General features: G+C 42.5%; 1 protein-coding gene across 6 annotated transcripts in view; it reads right to left on the reverse strand.

Moving 5' to 3' along the window:
• Positions 1 to 21,744, reverse strand: part of LOC125448813 (cilia- and flagella-associated protein 69-like) — an 89,209-nt gene that overhangs the window by 13,798 nt on the left and 53,667 nt on the right. For all 6 annotated transcript variants that reach the window (XM_048524362.2, XM_048524390.2, XM_048524407.1 and 3 more), the window contains 3 exons: positions 20,461 to 20,579; positions 11,504 to 11,585; positions 10,310 to 10,502 (listed from right to left, as the gene is read on the reverse strand). In XM_048524362.2, the coding sequence (XP_048380319.1) occupies positions 10,310 to 10,502; positions 11,504 to 11,585; positions 20,461 to 20,579 (394 nt within the window). The remainder of the gene's footprint in view (positions 1 to 10,309; positions 10,503 to 11,503; positions 11,586 to 20,460; positions 20,580 to 21,744) is intronic.

A 21,744-nucleotide genomic window follows, 5' to 3' on the forward strand; every position in this document is an offset into this window, starting at 1 on the left:
ATAGGGGTGAGGGAAGAGGTGTGGGGGCAAGTGTAGCATTTCCTGCGGTTGCAGGGGAAGGTGCTGGGTGTGGTGGGGTTGGAGGGCAGTGTGGAGCGAACAAGGGAGTCACGGAGAGAGTGGTCTCTCCAGAAAGCAGACAAGGGTGGGGATGGAAAAATGTCTTGGGTGGTGGGGCCGGATTGTAGATGGCGGAAGTGTCGGAGGATGATGTGTTGTATCCGGAGGTTGGTGGGGTGGTGTGTGAGAACGAGGGGGATCCTCTTTGGATGGTTGTGGTGGGGGCGGTGTGTGAGGGATGTGTTGCGGGAAATGCGGGAGAAGCAGTCAAGGGCGTTCCCGACCACTGTGTGGGGGAAAGTTGTGGTCCTTGAAGAATGTGGACATCTGGGATGTGCGGGAGTGGAATACCTCATCCTGGGAGCAGATGCGGCGCAGGCGGAGCAACTGGGAATAGGGGATGGAATTTTTGCAGGAGGGTGGGTGGGAGGAGGCGTATTCTAGGTAGCTGTGGGAGTCGGTGGGCTTGAAATGGACATCAGTTACAAGCTGGTTGCCTGAGATGGAGACTGAGAGGTCTAGGAAGGTGAGGGATGTGCTGGAGATGGCCCAGGTGAACTGAAGGTTGGGGTGGAAGGTGTTGGTGAAGTGGATGAACTGTTCGAGCTCCTCTGGGGAGCAAGAGACAGCGCCAATACAGTCATCAATGTAACGGAGGAAGAGGTGGGGTTTGGGGCCTGCGTAGGTGCAGAAGAGGGACTGTTCCACGTAGCCTACCAAGAGGCAGGCATAGCTGGGGCCCATGGCCACCCCTTTGTCTGTAGGAAGTGGGAAGAATCGAAAGAGAAGTTGTTGAGGGTGAGGAGAGTTCAGCTAGGCGGATGAGGGTGTCGGTGGAGGGGGACTGGTCGGGCCTGTGGGACAGTAACAAGCCTTGAGGCCATCTGCATGCAGAATACAGGTGTATAGGGACTGGACGTCCATGGTGAAAATGAGGTGTTGGGGACCAGGGAATTGTAAGTTCTGGAGGAGGTGGAGGGCGTGGGTGGTGTCGCGGACGTAGGTAGGGACAGCTGGCTTGGGCAATAACTGCCGCTTTGTTGGTGGTGATTAACACATAAAATAAAGATCCTTGTTGGCAGCAAATGTAAAAAGATGATGTATTTAGCATTGCCTCCGTTCTGGGTTCAATGAAATTAAAGACTGGTAAGCCTTTGATTACTCTTTAGTCATGGCCAGCTGAGAGGCTGCTCCTCAAGGAGCTCATCCAAGAGTGTGATTTCAGTGCTTGGCATATGATTGGAAAGTATTTCACCTGTCTCGCACTTCACTCACTTCATTGCACTTCCCTGCTATCACCTTTTCATCACGGTGTGGGAGCAGCTTGTGACAAAGTGATTTTGAAACCAGAAGGTGTGTTTTTTTGGATAGTCTTTAACTGAAAAGGAAAACAATTCCAGTGGCAAAGCTGGAGATTGGATCTCTCGATATGCGTGAGCACTAGTGCCTCAAGAAACTCGCAGCAGATTGTTTCTGACATTTGTGGCCATGTGAATCAAGGCTTCCTTCTCAGTTGGACATACTCTGCCAATGGCCATCAAGGTATCTGTTATTGGAAGGCTGGGCCACACCCCTTCACTGCACCCTGCCACTCTCTGCCTGTTGCTGAGTTGTATACATGCATTTCCTGCAAAAAGCGAAGGCTGGCAGATAGGCAAAGGCTTATGCAGAGAGGATGCAAGTATATAATTTGTGCAAGGCTCATGTGAGTCATGGGTGCAGGAGAGCAATTGATGAGAATGAGCATGAGTGTTGTATATTGGTTGGTGATATGAGTCATAGAGTCACAGAGGTCCACTCCACAGTAAAGGCCCATTGAGTCTGCACCGGTCAAAAACAACCACCTAACTATTCAAATTCCATTTTCCATCACTTGACCGACAGCCTTGTATGCTTTGGCATCGCATGCGTACATCTAAATAGTTCTCAAATATTGTGAGAGTTTCTGTCTCTACCACCCTTACAAGTGATAAGTCCTAGATTTCCACCAACCTCTGGATGAAAAAATGCATCCTCACATCCCCTCTAAACCTCCCTCACCCTACCTAAAATTCATGTCCTTCTAAAGAGAGGAATGAGTGGGGCTGCCAGATTTGTGAGCCTGAGTATTGCTATGCATAAGAATGCTGGGGAAATCAAAGTGTGTGTTTGGTAGCTGAAGTGCCTGACGCTCTTGGTGATCTGCCTCTAGCTTAAAGGGACCTAAATGCTGTTGACATCCCCAGCTATTCCCTCCATGCCTGCTTGGTTAGAGAAGCTACCTTTCTCTCACTCTTAAAAGAGTTCACGTCAGTGCTGTCCCTAAGATGCTGCAGTGGCATCTCGAGGTAGGGAGTTGGAAACTGGGAACAGCCGATCACCTCTCCAATCCTGCGGTTACTACAGCCATTAAAATCTCTGTCCATTTGACCCACCTTAATTCATATTGGTGTCTTTTTAGTTAGAAATCTACCCTTTGAAAAGTTACACTGAATGACATGCAGCACCAGAACCAAGCCCCTTGGCTGAAGCAGTCCGTGCCAGACTTAATGGTGAATTCAACGCTCTTCGCTTGGGGACCGCTTTGAGAACACCTCCGCTCGGTTTGCAGTAAACAACTGCACCTCCCAGTCATGAACCATTTCAACTTCCCCCTCCTATTCCTCAGACGACATGTCCATCATTGGCCTCCTGCAGTGCCATAATGATGCCACCCGTAGGTTGAAGGAACAGCAACTCATGTTCCCCTTGGGAACCCTGCAGCCCAATGGTATCAATGTGGATTTCACAAGCTTCAAAATCTCCCCTGCCCCTACTGTATCCCAAAACCAGCCCAGCTCATCCCCACCTCCCTAATCTGTTCTTCCTCTCACCTATCCCCTCCTCCCACCTCAAGCCGCACCTCCATTTCCTAGCTACTAACCTCATCCGCCCCCCTTGACCTGTCTGTCCTCCCCGGACTGACCTATCCCCTCCCTACCTCCCCACGCATACTCTCCTCTCCACCTATCTTCTCCCCTATCCATCTTCAGTCCGCCTCCCCCTCTCTCCCCATTTATTTCAGAATCCTCTCCCCATCCCCCTTTTCTGATGAAGAGTCGAGGCCCAAAATGACAGCTTTTGTGCTCCTAAGATGCTGCTGGGCCTGCTGTGTTCATCCAGCCCCACAATTTGTTGCCCTTCTTGTTCTTTCTCATTAAACCCTTTAATATAACCATCTAATTAATCGTAACCCCCATCCCCAAGTGCTTGTCTTCTTTTCCCTAAATGCATATTTGTTATTCACTTCAGTCACTCTCTGGGTTCGACATTATTACTAATCTTTGCAGAACTCTTTAGCTCAGTAAAATAGCCACAGCAAAGACGACCTGTGATTCCAATTGGTGCTTGTATTTCCAGCAGAAGGTTTTTCAATTCCATCCAATAAGATTGCAATATGCCCTCGATGATTAACAATCAAATGGTGAGAATATCAAGTGCATAGCGTAGAATAAAATGCTTGATTACTAAATTTACCTCTCTAATTGTCATAATGCATACTGTTACCTAAAAGCAGGCAACAGCTCAGAGAAAGCAAAAAGATAAACTCCTTGACTATGGACTAAATGTGTATTCAGAATTACAATTAAACAGGTATTGACTGTGACAAAGAGGTAAAAGTTCAAAATTGACTCTCTAAGATTTAAGCACACAATCTAGCTTGATACATTTTTGCATGGGTGAAAGAGCAATACTATCAACATCCTCTGGATGAGAGAATTTTTCCTACCTGTTCAAGGTCTTGTGGTCTTACAGATTTCTTAGAAGAAGCTCTCCCACTGCTCTGGAAAGAAATTCTGCTCTCAACAAAATAAAAACTAAAACAGATCAACTAATGATGCTTCGACGTCTGTCTGAGTTTGATGTTTATAAACTGGTTGTCATTCTTGTCTACAGAATAACGTTGGCAGCAATTAAAATGTAAATTCTTAATTCCTCTAGTACAGCATTTGAGATGTCCTGAGGATATGGGAACACTGATGTTCTTTCCTTCTATTTGTGCTTGAAAAGTAATTTGTTGGCTGCAATGCATTTTGAAATATCCTGAAGACACAATAATGTGCTACAAACAAAAATGGATTTTTAAAATTTCTGCTTGAGTGATTTGACGGGCTAAACAGAATTTCTACAATACTTGAGAAAAGGAACTATTTAGTCTAAGTCTGACATTGGGTTTCACTTGCTGGGTTTAAAAACAAGCCTTTCATCTGTGTGAAAGAACAATGAAGCATAGAAACTTTATTGAGGAAACTCTGTTGTAATTATACAGCCACAAAATGCTTCAGATTTCTTAAGCAGAACCAGAGGGCATAATCTTAGAGTGAGGGGTCACTCAGTTAGGACAGAGACGAGGAAGAATTTATGCTTTCAAAGGGTGAGTTGGTGCAATTCTTTATCGCAAAGGGTTGTAGAAGCTGGGTTAAATATGTTCAAAGCTAAAACAGATTTTTAAGCTATCCCTCCCCACATCCCTGCTGGCTTGACACAGCTCACCTGCCTGATCTATCCTAAACGCTGATCAATTACCTGGCCCCTACCCCCACTACTTGGCACACTTTCCACCTGGCACCTTCACCACCTTGCACTCTAATCCCTTAGCTAGTTGCTATCCTAACCATGCACTTTCCTTCCATACCTGTTAAGGTGTCTTGCTGCCACTGAATACTTATATCTCACAATGTAATGACTGCTGTTAAAGCACAGTTAGACTGCTCCCCTATTGTCCTACATTACATAGGAACTGTGCTCATTTCAACTATGCTTTGCCTTTTTGAGGGAGCGAGGATTGGAATTCCCAGTTAGAAATGCAGAGTCCAGTACTAACAAAAAAAATTTCAGCACAGCAGTAATCTGACTACGATTGTCATTCCTCAGAATATGTGGGCCAAGATCATTTGGTGGACTTAAATTCTGAAGGATTTTGAAAATGGATTTATTTCAACTTTTGTAAGTACATGTAGTGATTTCTTCAAAAGAGATAATTGAAAGGTCATTGTGAGCATGAGAGACTTCTTTTCAAAGTAAGGCTTTCTAAAAATCTCATGACTGCTAAGAACTGCTTGCTTTGTTATGGAATGCTGCTGGGTCTGTTTTGAATAGTGACTGGAAGGAGTAGCTTTGGTATCTGGTCTCATGTGGTGTCAAAAATCATCTGAAGAAGGGCTACCCAGCTGATTTCCTCCCCTTTTTGAATTCAGGGTGAAATCTGCTTTTTCCTTCTAACAAAATATGTGAAGGGGCAGCTCAATATTATACTTTCTGAGCAAGATGCATCTGCAAAACTCTACAGACAACCACATAATTAGCAACGTGACCATGTGTGCCAGGACATCAGCCAACAGATTTGTGAACATTCCATATTTTATCATTTTGCCTTGAAGAATAACCTATGTGCAAAGTATATTTTTGACCATTCTTTGCAGAGAAATCAATTTTTTCTCTCCTTTCCTGAAATATTTGTGTTTACATGTGTTTTGAGGATATTTAGAGGGATAAGCATTTATACTTCTATATTACCGACTGTATATGTTGACAAAATATTGCATCTTCATTGAATATGTTTTATTTTGGTTATAAACCAATAATTGTGTTTATTTAAAAACCTTGAAAATAGATCTTTTTATTTAAAACCTGATTAGCCATCTCTAACTGGAAATATCTATTTTTATTACATGCTACGAACTGTGGGACTTGAGCAATAGCGAACTCCTTTAGCTTCATGATAGTACAAGAGCTGGAGGATGTAATTTCATTTTTTTTGGCAGGAAGATTAGAGGGATGTGAATAAGAACTATCAACATGCCAAGTGGTGATGACTGGAACTCACTGTCTCTGAGAGTGATGGCTGCATTAGTAATGGTCAATGATATCAAAAGGAAACTGGGTGCTTGAAGGAAATAAATTCGAGGTCTACAGGGTTAGAGTAGGGGAACGGAACTGACTGGATTAAAATTTGGAGACCTGCATGGATTCCATGGGCTGAGTGTCCTCTTTTAGTGCTGTCATGTCTCTCGCTCTAAAATTAATTGAAGTCATCCAAATAATATATTTTGTGCATTAAATGGTATAATAGTTGGAGCAGCTCCCAAAAAGTTCAGGCCTTTTTCCTTTCTTCTTGGTATATGTGTACTGTACTAAGCTTACAAGGATGGGCATGTTGCTGGCAGCATTCGAGAATGATGGCTAACTGCATTAATATAAACTTCTTCTGTCCTATGGAGAGGTTTGTACACTACAATGGTGGCCTAGCTGATGGGCAAATGTTTAAATGTTGAGTTATAAAAGTGAAAGAGAGACCACCCTTCATGCTCTCAGTTACCCAGAAAAGAAGTCTGCTGATATTTTGCAGCTGGAACATCTGTTGGCCACCTAGGTTTAAAAGCCTAGATATTTTTTAATCAACCTGTTCAAAGATGCCTTTACACATCTCTAGAATAAGTTGGACTTGAACCTGGGCAATCCTGGATGAGAAGTAGGGATATAATTGCTGCACCACAAGAGGTCTAGTTTTAAGGGCCTCCATATTAGGATCCACAGCATCCATATTAGGATTGACCATCCGGATCCTGATTGACCATTTTCAGAAACCTCCTGCCAAGTGACTGTTCCCCACAAGGGGCAACTTTCACAGAATCCTTCCAGTGTGGAAACAGGCCCTTCGGCCCAACAAGTCCAGACCGACCCTCACAGCATGCCACCCAGACCCATCCCCATATAACCGACCTAATCTACTCATCCCTGAACACTCTGGATAATTTAGCATGGCCAATCCACTGAGCCTGCACATCTTTGGACTGTGGGAAGAAACCGGAGCACTCAGAGGAAACCCACGCAGGCACAGGAAGAATGTGCAAACTCCCCACAGATAGTCTCCCAAGGGTGAAATCAAACCACTTGAGCTTGATGACTGTAGGAAAAACCCTAGCCTGGAGTAAATATTGCTTTACAGGAGGGATATATTAATCATTTGGACGTGCTATCATTGAGGCAATAGTTGCGTATTCTAATATAATTCCTTGGTCAATACTGAATGTTATTAAATGTTTAAATTCTTTGGTTCCATTCAGTAACTATAATTACATCATGCCAGTGACATAATCTGTGTGCCACCTATTTGTGTGGTACTTCTTGTACTTGGTGAAAACTTAGTTAATGAACAGGATTTCCCTCTGTGAGTGAGAATGGAAACTTAGAACCATTTCTGGGTCACAAACTAACCCCTGGCAGGGGTTGGCGTTTTCAGAGGAGCGTCACTTAATTAGCCTGTAGAAAGATGTAACATCCATTCATCGGCTGTGTAGGTGGGTTAATTCAAGTCTGGGATTGATATAAACTGAACAGGCCAGTATTATTTCAGCTATTTCACCATTGGGTCTTTTGCATAGAACAGCACAGAAGTCTTGAATTAGGAAGCTTCAGTGCCGCACTTTCCAAGCTTGTTCCCATAATTTCTTCCTGTGTCTCTGATGTGTCCCATAGATGCAGACTTCAAAAAAATAGTGTAACTCCCATACCATCATTCAGCCAAATGCATTAGCAACAGAGATCAGAAGAAACACCACCACATGTTACAAGTGCACCCTCTGTCAGGAAAAGTATATTACCTCAGTGGATGCTCATGTACGGCTGGAATACAGTAACATTACCGAATAAACATAATACTGTACTGTATGAGTGATAATGGGAACTGCAGATGCTGGAGAATCCAAGATAACAAAGTGATGAGCTGGATGAACACAGCAGGCCAAGCAGCATCTCAGGAGCACAAAAGCTGATGTTTCGGGCCTAGACCCTTCATCAGTGCTCTCTGATGAAGGGTCTAGGCCCGAAACGTCAGCTTTTGTGCTCCCGAGATGCTGCTTGGCCTGCTGTGTTCATCCAGCTCCACACTTTGTTATCTACTGTACTATATGGGTAGGTTTCAGGTGAAGAAGCTGTTGTGGTCAGTCTCTCCTGGAGGAGGGAACACAGATACAGCTGTGCACACTGGACACAGATGCAGGAAGTCAGGAATAACGGGAAATGAGACTCTATCTAGACCAGCAGCAACAGTTATGCTGCAATGTGTTGTGTGAGATCATTGATTGCTTTTGGATGTTTCCATCCAGCTTATCTATGCCTTCAAGGTTCACAGCTTTGGGCAGTGGAGATCCTCCCTTGCAAAGATAACTAGGATGGAAAGCTAAATGAACCAGTACATTGATTCATGGAAGAGCTGCATGCTGACATAAAAAATGCATAATCTAATACATATTTGGACTTCCCAATGGTGGCATTCATTTATTGATGTTCTATCAAAAGCTAATTGGCCCAGTACTCCCATCCTTCAAATAGCTGTTTGCATAAAATAAAAGATGTCATGTTGTTGCTGCTGCACTCAATACATAAATATACACATGTGGTCACAGACCACAAGAATGTCACTGATTAGCAGCATGTTAATTTTGATTTATTCATTCAGAGGATGAGGACGTTGCTGGCTAGGACAGCATTTATTGTCCATGCAAGAGGGCAGTTAAAAGTCAACCACGTTGCTGTGGGTCTGGAGTCAAACGTAGACCAGACCAGTAAGAATGGCAGTTTTGTTCCCTTAAGGCCATTCATGAAGCAGATTGGCCTTTTTCCCTGACAACTGACGATGGTTTCACAGTCATCATTAGATCCTTAAATCCAGATTTTTATTGAATTCAAATTCCATCATCAGCTGTAGCAGATTTCAAACCCAAATCCCCAGGACTATACCTGTGTTTCTGGATTAACAGACCAGTGATAACACTACTAGAACATTGCCTCCCATTAAAAGAAGGCCTTTTATTCTTATGAAACCTTACTATTCATGATAAGGACCTAGACAGCCACTTGCAAGAAACCTGAGGTGGAGATGTATGTGGCAAAACTATTACACACAAAAAGCAAGCTGTCAATTCATATTGAAGGTGAAAATTCCTCGTGAAAGTGATATAAGTGCATCTTAGCAGCAAAGTATGTCTAATTGGCTAATATAGTACTTTTCCAAGGAAGCTCAGAATTTTCAGATTCAAAGCTACCAGCAGAGCTAACCCAATCATTATCTTAACTGAAGATCATACTGGAGGAGAGGGCATTATTCCTCAATAAGTGCAATTGACTAAGGCAGATTCCCACTGGATAGGTGTGTCTAGTGTCAGTTTGTTTCAATGTTAGCACTTTCATCAATTTGTAGACTGTGGATTTTAGCACCACTCCAGGACTTGAGCATGCTGGACAGAGTTAAAGCTGCCTCATCAGAGGCACTATTCAAGAGATGAGACAATAAACCATGGTCCAAGTTTCCTCTCAGACAAATATATAAGATTCCACAGCAATATTCAAAGAGGAATGGGGGAGTTCTTCTTCAGTTCATACCTCAATACCATCAAATGCAGACTAAGATATAATTTATATCATGCTGATTGTTGGGCATTTTTGTGCACATGTTGAAGTTTGTAGGCAAACATGATGGAAAAGCATTGACTGCACTTCAAAAGTACTGAAATGACTGCAAAGTTGTTTGGATCATCATAGGATGATGAAATATTTTGATGAAATAATAAATTAATAATTTGGTATGTGGTAACTGTAGCATTCTGGAGAGGTAAAAGGTGACTTTGATACCCAAAAGTATTAACCACTGTGGTTTTCCTAATAAAATCAAATTCTCCATTTCCTCCCTCAAAATAATCAAAATCTGATCTTATGGAATTTGGTTACTACAACTAAAATTGAAAAACTCAGAGACCAGAGATAGAAAATATATGGTAATTTGAAAATATCATACAAAAGATAAGGAAAAAAAATGCAAAACATAGTGCCCGAGAAAAAAACAGAAGCACAAGTCCGAGACTCTATTCTGCACATGCACATTTTGAACATGGAAACTTGTCTTTTTAGGACATAAGTTGATGGTGTAGCATGTATATTTCCTGGATTACTCATTTTAAAAGGACACAATTTATGTATTTCATAGTGCCACTGAAAAACGCAGGAAATTTTATCTGTGCACTATCAACATATATTTCAAAATACTTTTATGTAAGAGGCCTCTAAACAATTATTAGCTTATGAAATAATGGACAGAAATAGTTGGACAAACGTAAAGCCTAAGTACTTAATATCCAGCCATTTTATGCCTATGCTGTTGATTTGGTGCTGGCAAAAAACTACATTCACATTTTAAACTTAACATCACAGGAGGATTTTCAAATGCATTTACCTAAAATTCTCCCATGTTCATCCCGCTTGACTCGCATTTCTTTCTCCTCTTCCCTCCAAAGATGTAGAAGAAGACTAGCTGCTGTAGAATCATGTTTTCCACGCCATACATTTATGTGAGAAATTGTTTTTGGGTTGTCGCACAACTCAAGTAGGGTTCCAAGTATCAAACCATGCATGCGCTTTGAGCTTGCCTTTGCAAGAAGATAAAAGTTCCACTTGAAATAGTTCAAATGAATACATTTATAAAATCAAGTTAGCAGAGGTTACAAATTAAGAATTCTTGCAAATAATGACATCCAAATTATAATACATCTTTTTATCTTGCTGACATTATCATTCAACCTCAAATTCTATGGCACAAATCCACAATTCTGACAGTACTGAGAATGAGCAACATTAAAGTAAGGAATTAGAAATGCCAATAGTATACATTAATTGTTTCTTCATATTTCTCGTGTATGGAGTTGACGGTTAATCTTCCTTGGTCAAGTCTTGTCAAATTATATTCACAAAACACCTTTGATGCTGAAAAAAAGTTGAACAGGGCTTCACAGAATTATGATAATGCCTTCTGAGAAACAAAGAAATTCGTATTGTGTATCTTCCTTCCCAAGAATGTCCAGAGCACATCTTAATTATGGTTATTTACAATTGTTGGAAACAAACAATAAAATGCTGCTCCATATCTAATTACTGTTGTTACAGTGATAACTATGACAGACTGAACTTCTGAAAAGATAGAGAAAGGGGAGAAAAGGAAGGTGAAGCAATAGCACTAATTGGGGAAGATATACCACTGTTTGAAACAGACAATGTCCTGGAGGGAAAATGCCAGAATCTATTTAGTGAGAATTGAGAACCAAGAAAGATGTGATTATCTTATTTGCTTTTTCTAGACCTCCAAATAGTAGGAGAGAAAAATGAGCAAATCTGCAGGAAAATCGTGGAGGTGTGGAAAAAGTCCTGTGGTTAGAAGAGTTCATTATCCAAATATCAACTGTGATGACATCAGAATAAGGAAAAGGAGGTGTGGGTGGGGGGAGGAATTCCTGAAATGTGTTCAAAAGAATTTCATTGACCAGTATGCTTTCTCAAATTTCGCAAATGTTACTGGTGGGATTTGAACTCAAAAATTTTGGATTCATAGCTCAGTAACCTGGCTACCACATTATCTATAATTTTTAATGCTTACTTCAAGCAAATCTAGTAGAAGAAAAATGCCTCCCATTTCAAGGAAGCTGTCTTCGGCTGTGTAGCACCCAACAATGCAGCACCTGTAATAAAACATAAAAGACTTAAACTTAACTTCTGCATTATTGCTTTATCTGCTGGATGACCAGAAAGTACACATGTACAAATATATTCATCCCACTGCCACTTCCATTCTGGGAAAATATATCTCAATTTATATCAAGTTATATGACTCCATTTCAAAAGTATTTCATTGGTTGCAAAGTGCATTTGCAGATCTTGAGGGTGTGAAAGATGCTGCAAGAATCCAAGGCTTTCTTTGTTAATCATAATTATTTTCCCTGCCATTCAATTTTGTATTAGAAGTTGCAAAGACAGTGAAAATGCCAGCTCTAACTGCTAACAACAGGTTGCTCATGTAAAATGCCTATTTCTTTGATTATGTCAATTGCTACTTATGCCCATTATATTCTACAACATTGTATGCTACAAAATTATTTTAGTTGCTTGCATCTTTTGTTCTTAAGACAGTGACTCATACTACTGTATGGCAGATTTCAGCGATACCTTGCTCTTTGCGGTCAACCCAGAAGAGTGCTTTGACTAAAATAACCACCTCAGCCAACTTAGCAGTTGTTGCTGTCTTGTTTTTGTTTGCGATAATAATCTGAAATATTTGAAATCTTCATGATTATTGCATGGCAAAAATTTTGCATGAGTAATACCAGAATGCTGATTTACTGAAGAACACATCTAAGCAACTTTGGCAAGCCTGAGATTAGCTGAAACTGCTCCCATCTCCTTATTTATAGCAAGTACTGTTCTGAAGAAGGGTCACTGGACCCAAATCATTAACTCTTATATGTCTTCACAAATGCAGCCAGACACACTGACATTTTCTAGGAGTTTCTGTTTTTGTTTCAGATTTCCAGCATTCACAGTTCTTTCAGTTTTTTAACCTTAACTCACCTCAGACATGTATTTTACATGTTTTGGCTAATGCAAGTTGTGTTGAGTTTGGTGGAGTGAAATTCAGCATGAAATTTACCAAACTTGCCACTTAATACTCTAATTGCCATGGCAATCCAGTGGCGAGTATCACTTTATGCCTTCATTCCATCTTACCATGATTTGTTCCAAGTTGTCACCATTCACTAGACATCTGCTATAAGACCAACATCCCTTTGTAGCCACACTATGCTCAAGAGCTCAAAGTGTACCTGGATGAGTGCTGGCATCTGCCCTGCTCTTAACCAGTGACTAGACAGAGATAGCTGACAAGGACAAGTTGGCACTGAGGTTCTCCAACAGGAACATGGAGGTCTGAGAATCATAGAGGCCTATTGTGCAGAAAGAGGCCATTCGGCTCTTTGAGTCTACATCAACCCTATGAGAAAACTCACCCCAGGCACCCCCCCAACACCACCCCATCCCCCTACCCGAGCATTTACCACAGCTACTCCACCTAGCCTGCACATCACTGGACACTATGGGGCAATTTAGCATGGTCAATCTTCCTAACCTGCTCAACTTTGGATTGGGGGAGGAAACTGCAACGTCTGGAAGAAACCCAATCAGAAAAGGGGAGAACTCTACACGGACAGCATCACACGGATAGAATCAAAACTAGGTCCCTAGTGCTGTGCAGCAGCAGCGGTCCACCATGTTACCCTGATTAATGGAGTGATGCATTGGAGAGTAGTCATTTTCTGGAGGGATGACAGAGAATGTTGTGCTGCTACATGATATCGGCCTAGTCAGCGATTGCCACATGGGTCAGTGCCCTGTCCAGAGTGCGGAGAACCAGGCAAGTGTGCTAGAAGAAGGTCAATAACCTTCTCTGTGCCACCAGGGTAAGTGCTACACTTGCTCTCGACTAACTTAAACCTATTTCTGCTACAGTATTCATCTGCCATCAAGGCTTCTTTTCTGTCGCATGCAATATCTTGCCTCACTCACTCTCCTCTTCCCATCTTACCACACCATTAGCCCTGAATTCCCTGCCTTGTCACTCTCTCAGAACACCTCAACCACTTCCCCTCAAGCACACCAGCACATGTCAGCCCCATTCACCCACTTAATGTCATTACAGGAAAAGATATCTCACATCAGGGCAGAGTGACGAGGACCCACTATGCAGGGAGAGGAAGAAGTTCCTTGACATGTCTAACCCACTTGGGCAAAACGTCCTGGGGTCAACCCACGAAATCTTCAGGATCAATGGACAACTTCACAGCAGGGTCCCTCCACCTCTATCTGCACAACAGGGGAGCTCAGTGAGGCATAGTGGGAAGGAGAGGCCAAGAGAGGCTTTGTGATCACATATGGGAGGCACACAGCTGACACTTATCAAAAAAGTTTGAGTTTGTGAGAAAGTATGTTTTTCACCATTCATGTGGCTGCCCATGTCTCTGTCTAGGGTCTAAATGCTTCACTGAGCCCTTTGGGTGCACTCCTTGCTCCCCATGGATGTGGTATGGTGGTGGTATACGATGAGTGCAAATTACTTAATGCGGGAGTAGTTTTAACCATGTGTGTGCATGTATTGGCTCACTCTGACAAATTAGGCCTCTTCCCATCAGCATTGCTCATGTTTCAGCTGACTGTGTCTATTTCAGGCAGTTCCTCAGTAGTAATGGTGCCAGGAAGATTCAACATACAGTGAAGGTCAATGCTGCACAGTAGCCAAGTAGCAGACTGCCCGAATGCCTGGGTACACAATATCTCACGTGTATGAAGTCAATGTCCTTCCCCTGTGAATGTCCAACGATCAGTTGTAGATGCACCTTTGTCCCTCATATCTCAGCTCACTTACCCCTTCCAGTACTTGAGCACATTTGAAGCCATCCTCCTGGGCACTGTGCAATTTCTGTGTGCTTCACGATTTAACTGACAGTCAATGGTCTTCTGCTTTTGGCTTTCATCCTCAGCATTAACATGCTGTTGAGAGCCCAACATCACCCTCTTTCCCCACCCCCCCACCCCCAAGGTACTCATTCACCCATTCCACAGGCGTTACACTTGCCCAGGTCATCATCCAATCTAGGTAAATGCACCTACATCTGCCTTACTACCCCCACTGAATCCCCATCCTCTTTTTCTCCTTCTATGAATGATGGTAAGGGACAACTGTGGCTTACTCCCTTGGTGACTTCACTGGCTTGCCCGGACCAATACCTGCACAGACCTGACTGGTGGCCTCATTTTGGATTGTACCCAATTTCCCTGCAACCTTAAGCCTGGCCCCTGGAGAGACAAGAGGCTGACCTTACCTGCACCTTGAAGCACAAATGCATAGAATCATTCTGATGTAATGTTTGAGCATGGCTGAAGCCTAGGACTGGCATAGATAGCAGTTTTTGACCAACTGTTCTAGACCCCTTGACTGATGGATGCCTCCATGGAGTTGGGTATGGAATTCTTCCTGAAGACTTTTAGACAAGTCCCACCACTTGCAGCAGATGCAATTTGTATGTCATGAATATAGTTGCCATGTGGAGCAGGTGGTAACCTGATGTTGACCACTGATATATGAGAAGAGGTAGGTGACCTTGGCTTGGCCACCTGCCTGACTGTGTAACAGCAGTAATTGTAAGTGAAAGGGGAAGGGCAAGTCTTGTATGTTGCAGGCAAGCTGCAGGACACCAGGTGAATCTGTGCTGGAACAGCAAGGGAGCAGCCCTGGTGGGCAGCCTGATGCAACTGTGATCTGGGTACATTTCCGTATGCAGTTACTGTGTCTGATGCATCTGTATGCTGGTGTGACATGTTTCACATGCATGAGATTGTAGGATGTAATATCGGGGCATTGTATAGATGCCAGAATGATGACAGTGCCTCCCTGAAAGCTGGGTGCCAATGTCCTTGGCGAAAAGGTACATGTCACACGTTTATGGGTCTTATGCTTATGCCATTCTCTGAACTGGGCTGTGGGCAACTTGGAAGTCATTTGGAGAAAGCAGTGAGCTGGACAGGTACCTGCTCTGATTTTCATGACGAGTTTTTCTGGTGGCTAAATTGTGTGTTAAGTTTGGTAAAATTACAACACATGGTGATTTGGGCTGTTAACAATCCATTTACCTAGCAACAAAGAGTGTCAATTGGGAGCTTGCAAATCTCTAGCAAAAATCTTACCATTTTGCTTGAGCAAAGGGGAAAGGTTGCAGCAAAATGATCTCGACGTTAAGATGACCATTTCATCCACTTGTGTCACACATTTCATAATAGGCACTTCATTCAGTTTAGAATAAGGTTCTGTTCCTTTACTCATTTATTTGAGTTCTCCGTTTCCTGTTGTGTAGCTATGTCCTCTTCCTGTGTTAATATATTATCACCAAAACCATGAGCTCTTTTCTAATACAGTAAATTTTTAGGGGGCATTTAACTGAATAAGTTTGAGAAATCCAAATTGTTTCATCTATTGGTTGCCCTTTAACCACACTGCATGTTACAGCTTCAAACAACTGCCTCAAAGAAGGGCACAACTGGTTTGTAAATATTCTTGGATACAAGGTATTTAACAAACAGAGGAAAGAGGGAGGCGAGGGCATATTGATTAAGGACGACCGAAAAGAAAACATTGCAGCACTGGAGGGAGATGGTGTTCCAATAGGTAAGGGACAGAATCTGTTTGACCAGAGGTAGGGAACGATAAAAGTTCAACTATGTTGCTGGAGTGCTAGACAGGCCACCAACTGGTGGGAAAGATGTACTGGAACGAATTTATAAAAACATAATAGAGAAATACAAAGGGAGATTTTATCTGAATGTAGACTGACATACCAATAAAAGACAGAGTGGGGCAATAGTTGCTAGAGTATATTCAGGAGAATATTCCACAGCAGTGTATTTCCAGTCCAACAATGAAATGGGCACTGCTAAACCTGTTTCTTCGGAATGAGGTGGGCCGAGTGGAACAAGTACTAGTCAGAGAACACTTAGGGGGTTGTGTTCATTTTATCATAAAGCTTAGATTGGTGGTAGCAAAGTCAAGGAGTAAAGGTGTGAAAATAATTAACTGCAGAAAAGCCAACTTCGATGGGCGAAGAATAGATCTGATTCAGATAAACTGGAATCAGGGATTGAAAGCCAACACTATAAATGAACAATGTGAGGAAGAAAGTCTTTAAAGAAGAGATAGTTCAGACAGAATAAAGGTAAATTTTCACAGAGGTGAAAAACAAGGTAATTAAATTCAGAGCTCCACGGTTCAAAAAATAGATGGGCATTAAGATGAAGAATAATAATGTATTTATGATGGCTGTCAGGTGGATAAGAGTCCAACAGAGAATTAAACTGAATGGAGAAGGTTCGAGAAGGATTAAATAAGTGAAGCAAAGAGTGAGTTTGAGAACAGATTGTACACTTAAAGTTGATAATTCACCAGGATCAGATTCAATCGAAGGATATTATGGGATGAGGAAGTGAAAATTTTGGAGACATTGGCCATAATTTTCCAGGCTTCCATACATTCAAGGATGATGTCAGGGGCCTAGGGAATTGCACTTATTCAAAAAAGGTGCGAAGCTATGCCCAACAACTACATACCTGTCAGTTTAACTTAAGTGTTAAGGAAACTTCCAGAAGCAATAATTTCTAAAAAAGTTAATAGTCTCTTTGGCAAATGCAGGTTAGTTAATGAAAGCGAGCATGAATATATTAAAGGTAAGCTGTGTTCAACTAACGTGCTTATTCTTTTATCAGAAAGGGTTGAAGAGGGTGACGCTATTAATGAGTTGTACCTATAGTTCCAAAAGACATTTGATGAAGGTCCACAGAATTGATTTATGAGCAAAATTAGAGTCATGCAACGAAAGGAACAGTATTTGTCAATTGGGCAGACATGAGGCAGATGCAGTGTAATACAGAAAAATGTGAGATGATTCAATTTGTTGAAAGATTAGGGAGGGCAATAGAAAATAAAGCATATAATTCTAAAAGAGGCACAAGGAGCAGAAAGGACCTGGAATATGTGAGCATAACAGATTGAAGATTCAGGGCTGATTGATGCAGTGGTAAATACAGCAAAACACATGTTAATTTTCATTAATAAGGGCACAGGGTACAGAAGCAAGATGTTATATCAAACATCTAAAATGTGTTAAACTTGTTCATTCTAAATTGACATTCCTTCTAATCTCTCCAGCCACTGTGTGGAACACCCTTGCTGTGACAGGACCACCTCGCCCTGGTGAATTTCTGCAGTGCATCTTGCAGATAGTACACACTGTTGCTACTGAGTGGGTAATACTACCACTGAGGGTCAGAAATCCTGCTGTGTACTAACTTAGTCTGCCTGAAGTGCATTATGAACACAGGGGAGGCTTGTTCTTGGTCATTTGACTTGCTACTAAGTTTTCATTTTTGTTCGGGGTGCGGGGCATGTGCGAGCCTTCTGCGCTGCACCATAAAATCTGCTCTTTTTTCCTCTACAGGTGTTACTAAAATTTGCTGAGCATTTCCAACAATTTTTGCTTATATTTTAGGTCATTAAGATACCTGTTTTATTCTTGGTTCAGGCAAGCTTAGCTTATTTCAGCTGGACAACTAATGTGCTGTAATTGACAGCAGCATCCCATCACTTCAGTTCAATGTCTTCCATGGGAAATGTGTGCTTTGAGGAGAGAGTAAGATCAGAAATAAACCTTTTTAGTACAACAGTCTTTTGCCAATTACTGGCCTAACAACAGACACTAGCTGTGGAAATGAATCTGAACAAAAAAGTCAACTTTGCCTCCCTGCCGTGGTCGAGAATGCCCTCGACCGTGTCTCCCGCATTTCCCGCAAAACATCCCTCACACCCCGCCCCTGCAATAACTGCCAAAAGAGAATCCCCCTAGTCCTCACATACCACCCCACCAACCTCCGGATACAATGCATCATCCTCTGACACTTCTGCCATCTACAATCCGACCACACCACCCAAGACATTTTTCCATTCCCACCCTTGTCTGTCTTCCGGAGAGGCCACTTCTCCGTGACTCCCTTGTCCGCTCCACATTCCCCTCCAACCCCACCACACCCGGCACCTTCCCCTGCAACTGCAGGAAGTGCTACACTTGCCCCCACACCTCCTCTCTCACCCGCATCCCAGGCCCCAAGATGACTTTCCATATCAAGCAGATGTTCACCTGCACATCTGCCAATGTGGTATACTACATCCACTGTGCCTGTTGTGGCTTCCTCTACATTGGGGAAACCAAGCGGAGGCTTGGGGACCACTTTGCAGAACACCTACGCTTGGTCCGCAGTAAACAACTGCACCTCCCAGTCGCGAACCATTTTAACTCCCCCTCCCATTCCTTAGATGACATATCCATCCTGGGCCTCCTGCAGTGCCATAATGCTGCCACCTGAAGGTTGCAGGAACAGCAATTCATATTCCGCTTGGAAACCTTGCAGCCCAATAGTATCAATGTGGACTTCACCAGCTTCAAAATCTCCCCGTCCCCCACTGCATCCCAAAACCAGCCCAGCTCGTCCCCTCCCCCCACTGCATCCCAAAACCAGCCCCAGCTCGTCCCCGCCTCCCTAACCTGTTCTTCGTCTCACCTATCCCCTCCTCTCACCTCAAGCCACACCTCCATTTCCTACCTACTAACCTCCCTGAACTGTCTGTCCTCCCCGGACTGACCTATCCCCTCTCTATCTCCCCACTTATACTCTCGTCTCCACCTTTCTTCTCCTCTATCCATCTTCGGTCCGCCTCCCCCATCTCCCTATTTATTTCAGAACCCTCTCCCCATCCGCCTCTCTGATGAAGGGTCTAGGTCCAAAACATCAGCTTTTGTGCTCCTAAGATGCTGCTTGGCCTGCTGTGTTCATCTAGCTTCACACATTGTTATCTTGGATTCTCCAGCATCTGCAGTTCCCATTATCCCTGATCAAAAAAGTTATCTTTTTCAGGTTAAGGGGATGAATGACATAAGTGAAAACATTATCGGGAAAAGTTGGAGGGAAAGCAGTTAGCAGTGGAGAGATTAAAACTGATTTTAATGGGGTTAATTAACAAAGACATGATTGTTTCAGTCCTGAAATGAGGTAACAATTAAAAACAATTATTTACATTTAAAAATTCTCAAATTAGATGGTCATGAATTTTAAAGCTTGCCTGGATGGGTGCAGCTCCAAAAACACTCAAAAAGCTTGAAACCATCCAGGACTAAGCAGCGTACTGATTGGCACCACATCCACAAGCACCCACTTCCAGCACCATCAACACTCAGTAGCAACAGTTTGTACTACCTGCAAGATGCACTGTAGAAATTCACCAAAGATTCTTAGACAACATCTTTTGCATTGACAACAACTTCTACTTAGGACAAGGGCAGCATGTACATGGGAACACTAGTGCCCGCAAGATCCCCTCCAAGCTATTCACCATCCCGATTTGGAAATATATCATTCGTCTTTCACTGCTGCTGGGTCAAAATCCTGGAACTCCCTCCTTAATTACATTTCTGACAAATATACAGCAGGTATACTGCAGTCACGTATATGGCAGGTCACTAACACCTTCTCTAGGGCAACTAGGGACAGGCAATAAATGTTGGCCAGCCAGCAAATCCACATCCCATGAATAATAAAAAAAATTGTCCTCTGAAATTGCTTTGCACTCACAGCATAGATGTATTGTTGATGCATGCTTGCTAGTCATTAAATAAAACAAGCCCCATGCACGATACTAATTACACCATGATGTGAAGGTACAAAAACATTAAAAGGTAAAACACAGCTAATAATGTGAGATTTCATGATATGTTTACCTATAACACAATAACAATGTAACTTATACCCTTACAAAATAAGTTATAAAAACATAATATTGTTACATTGTGAATACATTAACTACGTTAAATTTGTACAGTTCTGTGTTTATTCCACAGTGAAAAACAAAACAGCTACTGAGAGAAGTTACAACTGAAAACATTTATTACAGCATTGCAACAAAGAACTTACCAGATACAGTCTACTGTTGCCAGTATAAGCTTATTGTGACCCTTGCCACTATAGAATTTGTTTGGGTCAATCTTTAATAGATTAACGAGAATATCTACTCCGAAGGCACCAAAAAGCTCCTAATACATAACAAAAGAAAGCACTGAAGTTATTTCATATTAACAGCCAATTAACTTATTGCACATGCAAGAAATCTGAAATAAGAATCAGAAAAATGCTAGGTGTACTTTTTAAATCAGGACGCTATTACAAGAAAGAAAGAGGTTATTTCAGGTCTAATGAGATAGTAAGAATTGCCAATGCTGGAGTCAGAGATAACACAGTGTGGAGCTGGAGGAACACAGCAGGCCAGGCAGCATCAGAGGAGCAGGAAAGTTGACGTTTTGGGTCGGGGCCCTTCTTTAGAAATAGGGGAGGGGGTCATTGTCATGGAACTAATCATATCTTACAAATAATGTCCCAGACATCACAATTCCTGGACATGTCCTGTCTTCAATATTAACTCTGGACCAAAGGAAGAGGAATTAGAAATCCTACAGAGTATGAAGTCCCCTGGGCTGGATGGGATTTATCCTAGGATCCTCTGGGAAGCCAGGGAGGAGATAGCCGAGCCTTTGGCATTGATCTTTAACTCGTCATTGTCTACAGGAATAGTGCCAGAAGACTGGAGGATAGCAAACGTGGTTCCCCTGTTCACGAAGGGGAGTAGAGACAACCCTGGTAATTATAGACCAGTGAGCTTTACCTCAGTTGTTGGTAAAGTGTTGGAAAAGGTTACAGAGATAGGATCTATAATCATCTAGCAAAAAATAATTTGATTAGGGATAGTCAGCATGGTTTTGGGAAGGGTAGGTCGTGCCTCACAAACCTTATTGAGATCTTTGAGAAGGTGACCAAACAGGTAGATGAGAGTAAACTGGTTGATGTGGTGTATATGGATTTCAGCAAGGCATTCGATAAGGTTCCCCACAGTAGGCTATTGTACAAACACGGAGGAATGGGATTGTGGGAGATATAGCAGTTTGGATTGGAAATTGGCTTGCTGAAAGACAACAGATGGTGGTGGCTGATGGGAAATGTTCATCCTGGAGACCAGTTACTAGTGGTGTACCGCAAGGGTCAGTGTTGGGTCCACTGCTGTTTGTCATTTTTATAAATGACCTGGATGAGGGCGTAGAAGGATGGGTTAGTAAATTTGCAGATGACACTAAGGTCGGTGGAGTTGTGGATAGTGACGAAGGATGTTGCAGGTTACAGAGAGACATAGATAAGCTGCAGAGCTGG

The sequence above is a fragment of the Stegostoma tigrinum genome, chromosome 2 (assembly GCF_030684315.1).
Source record: "Stegostoma tigrinum isolate sSteTig4 chromosome 2, sSteTig4.hap1, whole genome shotgun sequence".
Taxonomy (NCBI): Eukaryota; Metazoa; Chordata; class Chondrichthyes; order Orectolobiformes; family Stegostomatidae; genus Stegostoma; species Stegostoma tigrinum.